The 12,079-nt window shown below is 39.3% G+C and overlaps 1 protein-coding gene across 1 annotated transcript; it reads left to right on the top strand.

Moving 5' to 3' along the window:
* Positions 1-1,481: 1,481 nt before the first annotated feature.
* On the top strand, positions 1,482-2,417 carry LOC146021111 (olfactory receptor 1468-like). Its single transcript, XM_083154914.1, has one exon. It carries the CDS (start codon positions 1,482-1,484, stop codon positions 2,415-2,417), a length of 936 nt encoding a protein of 311 aa, XP_083011040.1.
* Positions 2,418-12,079: the final 9,662 nt, after the last annotated feature.

Here is a 12,079-nt window from a genome sequence, read left to right as displayed (position 1 = left end):
ACAGGCCGCCTTGCTGATTAAGCAAGGATCTTCAAGATGAACTCATGTTTGCCTGAAAAAACAAAATTCTTTGCACTTTAATGAATAATGTAAATGAAGAAATAAGTAAATAAAAGTTTTAGATGCAGTAAGTACACAATGAAGATCAAACCACAATTACTAAGACAAGCAGGTCTAAAACACTTTTGGGAAAAATGCAATTTAAGGGTTTCTGCAATATAGAGCCAATCTGGGAAAACCAATGGCATATTTGGAATCAGCACCCGAAAAATTACCATAAATTCATTAACATTTTCTTGACTTTAGGTAAAAAAAATATATTTGTTGAGCCATGTAATCTTATAGTACGTATGGGCCATAACACATTTTTCTATCTGTATTGTTCTCTAGTTCTGTGACATAATTTATATATACTGTAGGATATACACACACTATCGGTATAGGCACACAGCTGAAGCCGATGCGTGCTTTGCTTATGTTTCAAATGGCCAAGCTGAACCACGTCATCATTCTTAAGAGATCTGTGTTCCAATGACGTATCACCACTTCATTATTTGTATTCTGGCCGTTAGGAGTTAATCAGGTATATTCAAAAGTAACAGATTTCCATTCCCCGCACATCATGTCATCCCTTCAGTTTTTGCTGAGAGAGGCAAGTTCAGCCCACAGACTTCACCATTGGTCGCACCATTGAAATTTGCATTAGCCACATGCTAAGAGCAGATCATCTATTGTCCAATGTGAGCAACTCACCATCTTTGTTTAGTACAGCTTCCAGCAACATGCCTGTTTCATCCCAATAGAATACAAATACTATGCTACATCAGCACCAGATTAGCCAAACCCCTGTAACCACCCAGGACAAAAATAAAAACAAATTTGTCCAGATAAGAAAAGCAAAAACATAGGCCCCCACAGGGGAAAATAAACCACATATTGGCCTCTACAAGAAAAAATATAGGGAAAAAAAACACTATCTAGATAGATATTGCCCCTACAGGCCTCAAAAAGATAAGAAAATAAAATAATACAAAAAATCATCACAGAGTCTGGCATATAATGTTGTAGTGACCTTGATATACAGGGTGATACAAAAGTTTGGGTTAAAATGCCAGGTGAGATTGTGTGAAAGGCTCAATACCAGGGAGCTGTAAAGGCTTGGTGTGGGCACTATGGGGGATGGAGAGATTGCAGAGGGAGGAGCTGGCAGTGGTATAATACAACGCAGTGCTGCTTGTTTTACTTGCAGAGTGAATGGGTAGGGGCCGCAGCATGCCTGGGGAGCTCAGCTGACAAGTGGCCAAGTGGTAGCGCCGGCCCTGTCTTCATCACAACTAACATTGACCATTATACTGTACTATGAGATGCTGTACAGGAAACAGACCTAAAGCTGTGTGATTGTCCTAAGGAGAACATGACATACAATAGGTTATAATACTTAGGACTGTTTATGTTTCTTTACAGAGTAACCTGGATGTGACATGGAGAACCAGACGTACATGAATGGATTCATCTTGTTACCATTTTATACACAATCAAATTATAGATTTCCAACTGTATGTTTATTTCTCTTCCTATATATATTTGGAGTGATCACCAATACTGTTATAATCACAGTGATACATATTGATTCCCAGTTACACACCCCCATGTACCTATTCCTCTGTAACCTGGCCTTAGTAGATATCTGTTATACAACCACTACTGTCCCTAACCTGCTGTACATGTTACTATCTGGGAATAATATAGTGTCCTTCGTACAATGCTTCTCCCAGATGTACTTTTATAGTTTGGCCTGTTGCTCAGAGTCTTATCTGATATTCATTATGGCCTATGACCGGTATGTAGCTATATGTGACCCTTTACACTATCATATTATTTTAAACAGCAAACACTGTCTTGTATTGGCATCTGGTACCTGGATATCGGGAAGCTTAAATGCCTTTGTATTTACAATCCCAGTGTCACACATGTCCTTCTGCCGGTCACACACCATACACCAGTTCTTCTGTGATACTAAAGCTCTGACTAACATCGCCTGCGCTGGTGGTAGAGTATTTTCTATTGTAATCTATATGGAAATATTGTTATATGGAATCTTTCCTTTCATGTTCACATTGACATCGTATACAAAAATTATCAGGGTCATCTTGCAGATAAAATCTAAGGATGGCAGGAAGAAGGCCTTCTCCACCTGCTCATCCCACCTCACCGTTGTCATTATGTTCTATATAACATCTGTGTCTGTGTACCTGATGCCACCATCAGAATACTCCGATGTCCTAGAACCGATGTTTAGTGTACTGTACTCGGTGATCACTCCCATGACAAATCCTTTAATCTTCAGTCTACGAAATAAAGATATGAAAAGGGCTCTGCTGAGAATACTGGTGGGCAAACAAAGTACTGGACAATGATGGACAATGATGGACAATGATGCTAAATATTTCACTGACACTATGAAACCTAACTAAATCTTAGCAATTATTTGTTAATGACTAGGAAACATAGTGATCCACTATCCTCCAAAATCTATACCATTGGTTGGTTCTATCTGCTTCAACTTTTTGAATATTTTTTTATCATTAAGGCTGAATCTCAATTCAATGTGCTTGAATCTGAGATCTGCATAATGTCGATGCAGTTGAGCGATTTTTGCCACTGTGCATACATCTGAGTTGTATGTGCCTCGATGTTCTTGGGATGGATGCCGCAGAGATAATTTATTCTCAGGCATTGTTTAAGTGAGTACAGAGGTTATGACTATTTTTGGTGGCATTTTTTAGGCTTTGGCTATGATCCCAGTTGTATTGTTGGGCCATATACGGCCGATCCTGTTCGTACAGGGATCAACTCTATATGACCAACGTTAGTATATTTACCCCTCAGTCACTCATGCCTATGCAATAATTATTATTGCGGTCACCATGATGGATTCAGTAAGCATTCATAAGATAAATCTCATAAATCAGATTATTTTAGTGAGCCTGCTCTAAGGTGTATAAGCCATAGAGAAAGAGAGATAAAGTGGAAGGAGATAAAGTAACAGCCAACCAGCTACTAAAAGCTTTGATACAGTCTATAGGGTAATTTATACCAGCTTGCTAGGCTGCATTTATTCAAGCAGGTTAACCCCGCTGCATGAATCTCCTCACTATGCTGCGAGCAGATGTTTATGCTACATAAATAACAAAATAATTAAAGCAAATATAGGCCCCTAACCAACAGCAACATAAATAACAATACTAGTGATAAATGTAAAGCTGAACTGTTAAATACATTCTTCTCCTCTGTATTTACTAGAGAGGAGCAGACAGTGGAATCTCCAGGCTCAAGAAATGGGGCGATATCAATAGAACCCAAACATAGAATTCACTATAGAGGAGATACACAAGAGGCATTACAATATCAAAACAAATAAATCATCGGGCCCAGATGGTATTCATCCTAGGTTTTAATGGAACTAAGGGGTTATTTTGGTTCACTCTTTCTGACAAATTCCTTCTTAGATGGACAAAACCATGTGCACTGCAGGGGGGCAGATGCAACTTGTGCAGGGAGAATTCGAATAGGGTGAGTTATTTTGTTTCTGTGCAGGGTAAATACTGACTGCTTTATTTTTACACTGCAATATAGATCTCACTTTGAAGTAAAACCCCACCCAAATCTAATTATCTCTGCACAAGTTACATCTGCCCCACCTGCAGTGCATATGGTTTTGTCCATCTAAGAAGGAATTTGTCAGAAAGAGTGAACTAGAATAACCCCCTATGTTACTATGTTATTTCATGTTTTCTGTTTTCTGCTTTCTCTTTGTAAAAAATATGCATTTTGGGGGGGGGGGGGGGAATTGCAAACATTACATGTACAGTACATGATCTCTTTTAAGAGATCAAAGTATATTTTGGATTTTTAAAGTTAGACATAATTTAATAAATGTTTTTAGAATGGAATAGAGAAGCGCTCCATAGTGTAAACTGTATTTATTAAAACACAATCAGTGCTACAGCACATACAATCAATAAAGACTCGTACCGTGCAGGCAACCGCTGTGGGCTGGTTACCAACCTCCGTCTGGACACGGAACGGAACCACGCTGACCACACACTAAGTGAGAGCGGCGTGCCGGAGACTCCAGGCAGGAACAGACGCGGTGAAGGTAGCCGGGGCACAGGTAGAGCTGACGTCACCAAACCCGCCCTAACGCGTTTCGTTTCAAACTTCGTCAGAGGGCGTGGTTGGTGACCGGCAGCTCGCAGCTTAAGAATGTGCAATGACCAATTACATTTCAGGTTTGCCGGGGGTGTAAATTTCCATGCGGCATAACAGTACATAGTAGTAACAACAATATGGGACATAATATATCAAAAGAATACATAATAAAGATACATAAAAATGCATTAAAATACACGGATACATAAGATACATAGAAATACATAAAATACACTGATTCTTATCACAAAAAACGGTAAATACATCACCTAAAATAATGCTCAAACAGAATATTACATATATCTGACTTGCAATCAATTAACTATAGACTGTTTGTACAAGGAGCAATATCTGAGAAAAAAAGAAGAACGAAGGCTGATAAAAAAGAAAGACTATTGATGTATTTTAAATCATGGAGCAGGACACAACCTTGAACAAATTAGTAAGAACAAATACATTATATACTAGATATGAGATACAGACAAATGCATTTTCTAATAAAGAGCTGACAAAATTTAGCGGTTGATAAACGGTGTAATCTCGTACCCCTCGTTTAGTCCCTGAGGTGTCAGGCTGCCAAGGGTCAGGATCCAGTAGGTCTCGCATCTAAGCAACGCGCGATCCCTGTCACCTCCCCTTTTAGCAATGGGCACCACTTCGAGTTCTCTGACTTTAGTACCATCTGGTTTACTATTGTGACAGTTCTTATAGTGTCTGGGGACGCTGTGATTAGTGACGCCATGTTTGATGTTACTTAAATGTTCTAATATACGAACTTTAAGTGGACGTTTCGTCTTTCCAATATAATTGGAACCACATGGACACGTTAATTGGTACACAACGTAAGTCGAGTTACAGTTGATAAACTGGTCTTTTTTAAAACTAGTACCATTATGAGATGAAAATTATGAGCCCTTCTTTACCAGTGTTAAAATTGCCAAGCAAACATATTTATTCATCATAATGACCTCTTATGTCATACAAATAATCAAAAGATCAGAAGGAGCGCAATTGTCACAAAAACAATAATAATTTTTTTTATATTGTGACAATTGCGCTCCCTCTGAACTTTTGATTATTTGTATTATATTGTCTGAGTGATACAGAGTCCCTCGTGGGAGCTGCAGGTGTCACAACTATTTTATTTATTGTAAATTAATTCACCTTCATCTTATATTTTTCTTTATTGTGTGCCCGATTTCTTTGTGTATTCCGCAGCGGCTTGTGTCTAAATCTAACACTCGACCTCTGCAGTATATCCAAATATATTTTTATTTTGACCAGTAATGTCACTTACTCTATCTAGGAAATATAATATTATTTTTAAACAACATTTTTTATTTGAATTTATACAACAAATGTGAGTTATGCTGGTATTTTTATTGGATATTTTGCACAATTCTCACAGAGATATTGGCACTCAAAGGGTTAAAGCCCCCCACCCGCCCGGCCCTAACTACAACTTGGCAAATAAATAAGGATAAGGATAGAACAGAATTGGTCTCAGTGTGGTGCACCAAAAGAAGAGAAGAGAATGCGTCATGGGCATCACACTGACTAAAGCCTTGAAAGAGCTGACGAGAAATGTCCATTGGTTGTAGCTGATGCCTCATTTAGGGGGTTATTCTAGTCCATTCTTTCTGACAAAATCCTTCTTAGATGGACAAAACCATGTGCACTGCGGGTGGGGTAGATGTAACTTGTGCAGAGAGAATTAGATTTGGGTGGGGTTTTTCTTCAAAGTGAGATCTATATTGAAGTGTAAAATCATGCAGTCAGTATTTTCCCTGCACAGAAACAAAATAACTCACCCAAATCTAATTCTCTCTGCACATGTTACATCTGCCCCCCTGCAGTGCACATGGTTTTGTCCATCTAAGAAGGATTTTGTCAGAAAGAATGAACTAGAATAAACCCCTTAGCTCTCTGTTCTTGATTTATTGTTAGTATAATAGACAACTGAATGTGTATCACTCCCGGAGTCTAGTTACAGTATAAGATGGAAAGTTTAGGATTAAGGTTGGGAGCATTATGATCATGATGTAGATCTTGCTGATACAAGTGACAAAGGGCCTAATTCAGACCTGATTGCTCAGCTGCGAATTTGCAGATGAAGGCAAGCAGATAGCCCCCATCCAAAACGGGTGAAAATTGTCCCTGTGAAGTGCGAAAACCTCTCTCTTCGCTATTAATTTTAAATCTGTAAGTGATCCAGACCATCACCCCCACAAAAAAATCTGGATTTAGATTGGGGCTAACTGCCAGACTATTGCCAAAAAAAGTAAGATTTGGATGGGTGCTCACTACCATTGTAAACAAATTAGGATTTAGATGGGGTCCCACTGCCAGACCATTGCTAACAACTCTCGACTTAGATGGGGTGAACTGGCTAACCATTTCCATAAAGTCCAATTCCCTGACAAATAAATGTACTGACAACTAATGTGGACTTAGTTTCAGATACCAAGGTAATTGGACACCTGGTAAACTATGATCCCAAGATGGTTTCACTGTTGATCCACTTATGTAAAAAACAATATAAGGGACCAACTGAAATACTACAGTTAGGAAAGCTAACTTTGGACTGTTTAGGAGATTTATTAAGCATATAGATTGGTTTACTTTGTTGAGGGAAAAAATGCCAAGGAAATGTGGGAAACTTCAAATAGCTGCTGGACACACAAACGACTAAATTTATCCTAAAGGGAAATAAGAATAATATCACAAGGAAAACCCCTTCATGATTAAATAAACAACAAGAAGCGAGCATTAAAGATATACAAGGAAAATGGGGACAGGAGGAGTTCACTAAGTACAAAAAGTGAAATAAGTTTTGTAAAAGAGTAATAAAAGTAGCAAAAAGGGAAAATGACGAACATATAGCCATGAAAGCCCCCAAATTATTTAAATAAGAAAATAGCAAATACTAGTAATTAATGTAAAGCTGAACTGTTAAATACATTCCTCTCCTCTGTTTTTACTAGGGAGGAGCAGAAAGTGAAATCTCCAGGCTCAAGATATGGGGCAAGATCAATAGAACCGATCATTGAATTCACTATAGAGGAGATACACAAGAGGCTTTGCAATATTAAAACAAATAAATCACCGGGCCCAGATTGCATTCATACTAGGGTTTTAACAGAACTAAGGGAGGATATATTAAAGCAACTACATTACATTTTTATCAAATCAATTTTGTCTTGTATTGTAAGGGACTGGAGATTAGCGGTAGTACCGATATTCAAAATGGGAACAAGAGCAGAGCCAGGGAACTTTAGACCGGTAAGCTTAACATCAATCATGGGGAAATTATTTGATGGAATTTTAAGAGATAAGATCCAGGACTTTTTGGAGAAGCATAGTATAATATGTGGAAACCAGCACAGGTTTGTTAAAAATTGTTTGTGCCAAACCAACCTAATAAGCTTTTTATGAGGTCAGCAAGAATTCAGATATTGGAAATGCATTAGACATAGTCTAACTGAGTTTTGCAAAGGCCTTCGGTACTATACCACACAAGAGTGTAATTAATGAAATGGAGCAGGTGGAACTAGGGAAAAAATCTGTAGCTTGGTAAGGAGCTGGCTGCAGGATAGAGTACACAGTGTGGCTAATGCAGATTTTCCTGGTTGGATAGTTCACAGGGATTAGTGTTTGGGCCGCTTCTATTTAACTTATTCATTAATGATAAAGAATGGGAATTTTAATTATAGAAATCTTCAAATATATCAAGGGTTTTAACATACTGTAGTACAGGAGGGACATTTTCTTCAAAGGAAAAGAAGTAATAGAACATGAGGACATGCCCTGAAACTGGAGGAAGGTAGGTTCAGGGCAAATGTTAGAAAAAAACTACTTCACAGAAGGGGTAGTGGATAAGTGGAATAGCCTCCCATCAGAGGTGGTAAAGGCTAAGACAGTAGAACACTTTAAACATGCTTGGGATAGGCATATGACTATCCTTACAAAAAAATAAGGATCAAAAATGGTTGAGATTACCTGAAGGATAAAAAAGGGGCAGACTAGATGGGCCAAATGGTTCTTATCTGCCGTCAAATTCTATGTTTCTATGTCTATGTTTCTACTCAGCAACCTATCCATCTTTGCGGATGACACAACACTGTGTGGGGTAATTAGTTTGGATAAGAATGTTTCCACGTTACAAAGGGATCTAAATAAACTAGATTAGTGGGCAGAAAATTGGAAAATGTGGATCAATGTGGACAAATCTAAGGTTATGCGTCATGGGAAACAATCAATGTGCTACGTATAACTTATAAAAGAGTTGATTTAGGTAAATCAGAATTGGAAAAGAACCTAGGGGATTAAATTGACAATAAACTAAGGTGCGGTGCTCAGTGTCAGGTGGCAGCAAATGAGGTTCTAGCCTGTATAAGAAGGGGCATGGAAGGTAGGGATGTCAATGTAATCTTACCATTGTACGCCCTGTACAATGGTAAGATTACATTGACATCCCTACTTGTTAGACTTCATTTGAGGTGCAATTATGGGTGCCACACTACAAAAAAAGACATTTTAGAACTGGAGAAAGAACAGAGAAGGGCAACCAAACTGTATAAAAGGGATGGAGATCTTGGGCTATGAGGAAAGACTAGCCAAATTTGGAATGTTCAAACTAGAAAAGAGACACCTAAATGGTGACACACTTAAGATGTGTAAATATATCATGGGCAATTACAATGATTTATCAGGCAGCCTATTTACTTTGGAATCAGATACTAGGACATGAGGGCATGCACTTAGACTGAGAAGGTTTAGAACACATAGAAGAATGTCTTTTTAATGGTCAGAGCAGTTAAATTATGGAACTCTCTTACATATGAGGTGGTGTCAGCAGATAAAATAACGTCAATTAAGGCTAGACAATGATTTATTGGACAAAATCTTCCAGGGGTAATCAAAGATTGAACTTGATGGACGTAACTATTTTTTCACCTTAAACTATTATGTAACTATGTAACTATTAATGACACTAAAGACTCAGTGGGACCTATTTTGTCACTGACCTCAGTAGGGTATAATCAGTACAGACCCAAAGCACCTCGAACAACAAAAAGCCACAGTTTCTGCAACACAATATGGCTCAAAGTCACAATAAGTGAGTGCGAACTTACAAAGACAAAAGTTATCACCTAATCAGGAAATCCCTAATAAAAAAAATATTGTAAAATAAAATGAAACAATATTATGAGCACACAAAGGTGTTTATTTACTACGGGAGTTTTTTTTTTTTTAAATTCAATAGTAAAAAAAAGAAAAAGAAGTAGACACACAGAGAACAGTTAAACAATGCCGTGCATTACATTCATGTACATATCATTATGCTAATAAAGATATGATACTATAAAGTCAAACAAATTGAGTCTCATGTGTTGCTTATCTGAAAAATTAAAGATATATTACCAAGATCATCATATTAACAGAATGAGCTCTACTATAGGAGCCATGTATAATGAGTTCAGTAGAGAAGACTGATACCCCAATCTAGGAGGTAGATTTATCATACAGATGGAGCGCCTCTCATCCTTGCCACCAGCGCGCCATCGCAGAGGTCTTGGCAATCCTCTCTTCTTCTTGCGCACCCATCCCCCAAGGGGCGTGGATGCTCACCATGCAATACAAGTTGCCACCTCTGGGTGGCTAATGATAGCCTCCACCAATCTAGCGGCAGATAGATATACTGTACCGATGGAACAGTATCGACATTCGCTGAGCGGAGCGAGCTTACACAGTATACTACAGTATGAGACGATCGTGTGTCTCATCCCCGTGAACATCGCTGTGGCTCCAACTGTACTGTACAACTGTACTTCTGCTGTGTGCTAGTATAATTGTTGTGTGTACTGTGATAATTAATTTTGTCAATGAATACTATTTAACCATTTAAGTATCCCAGCGCTAACCTTATGTTCTGAGTCGGCAATAAGAAGGAGTAGAGGCTTACATGAAATCAGCCCTCTCCTAACACATCAGGCGGCATTGACCGTGTAATCAGAGCACAGTGCATTAAAGCTAAATTGCACTTAATCTATTTGGCATACAGATTAGGGAACCTGACTATATTAGTGCTATATGGATAAATTAAAATGTATTTATTTATTAATAGTTTCTAGTATAGCGCACACATATTCTGTAGCGCTTTACAGAGAATATTTGATCACTCACATCAGTCCTTGCCCCAGTGGTGCTTACAATCTATATTAAATGATCTTAAAGCTTAATTTCTCTGGTTTCAGTGGTCCAATTGGCCAGTGCCAGATTAAGGTCTAAATGGGCCTGGAGCTGAAAATTATCAAGGGCCTATTATGCGCAATAATAGGGGTTGTGTCCAGCACCTAATAATGTGGGAGGCGTGACCAGTGTTCTGGATGGGTGGTCTGCTCATGGGTGTGTCTCTATTTGTGTAAATTCTTTCAACTAATTACATATGCCTGGAAAAGGCAGGGGGCTGGCATAGGAAAAATGCAAAGGGTTTAGTATAGGTTGGATGCGGGGACAAGCTCATTGGAAAGCCCCAGCCCTCAGCTACAAAATGGGCCTATTTGGAGAGTGGGCCTGAAGCTACAGCTCCATCAGGCCCATTGTTAATTCAGCCCTGCAATTGGCTCTGAACTGGGTTTGTATGGAAGAGGAGACGTTTATCTACCAGAAGGTATGAACCCCAAGTTTCTGAGACCCCCAGAAAGGGTAACTGCAAACATCAGAACCCATGGTGGATCTGAATTAACGGGTCCATTCTAGTCAATGGGGGAAAATTGAGTCTATTTTGCACCCTGATATCTCCGGTTCTGTGTGTCCTAGAGACATATGAAAGAGGAGACTCTTGGCTTACAGAGTAGCCTAATGCGGGGTACACACCAGGACGACCCGCTCACGATGCACATCGTGAGCGGGTCGTCAGTGTCTCGTCCGACCCGCTCACGGTGACGCGGGGGGGCACGACCCGCTCACGATGTGCACCGTGAGCGGGTCCGATACGATGGCGACCCGCACCCGGCTGTATGGTCGTCATTGAGATCCTACCTGCAGCAGGACCGCGGGACCGCGCATCGGATCGGTATCGGTCCACAGCAGGTCAGAAAAGGGCCCAATAAGCACACAATCTACATCCAATTGATCGGAATTGGATCGAGATTGTGGGGATTGGGCCCTAGTCATCCTGGTGTGTACCCAGCATAAGTAGTAGTTTATATGACATCAGTAAGGGAAGCGGCAAGCATCCATAGTTAAGGTCCCCTCCAATTGTCCACCTAATGTAGCTCATTACTACTGAGTACCACAAATAGGAAATACTGTATAGAGAGGCTAAAGACAGTTTTTTTGCATCCAAGAACTTAGGGAGAAGCTTTTATCTATCCCCATTAAACTTATATTGCTATCACTTATAGCTGTAACTGTTACAGCAGAGTACAAAAAAAAGCTGTTTGTGCTATTGAGTACACAAAGTGCTATTGAGACGCAAGTGCTACTTATTACTCAAATAGGAAAAACTCTATGGACGGGCTAGGAACAATGTTTTTTATTGTCATTATAATTATTTTTTTAATAGAAACATTTACAAACCTTATATTTAATAAAACTAGACAAACATAAAAACATTTTTTCATAAAAGGCTTTATGTGTGAGTCCATGCACAAGTACCAAGTGGCGAGGTCAGTGGTTCCCAACCCTGGTCCTCAAGTACCCCCAACAGTGCATGTTTTGCAGGTCTCCACACAGAATCACAAGTGCTATAATTAGCTCCACCAGTGGATCTTTTTAAATGTGCCTGAATAATGAGTGCACCTGCCGGGTGACCTGGAAAACGTGCACTGTTGGGGGTACTTGAGGACCAGGGTTTGGAACC

The sequence above is a fragment of the Crinia signifera genome, chromosome 7 (genome assembly GCF_055691185.1).
Source record: "Crinia signifera chromosome 7, ASM5569118v1, whole genome shotgun sequence".
NCBI classification, from domain to species: Eukaryota; Metazoa; Chordata; class Amphibia; order Anura; family Myobatrachidae; genus Crinia; species Crinia signifera.
The sequence above is the reverse complement of the archived record's forward strand: the minus strand, read 5'-3'. Positions and strand labels throughout refer to the sequence as shown.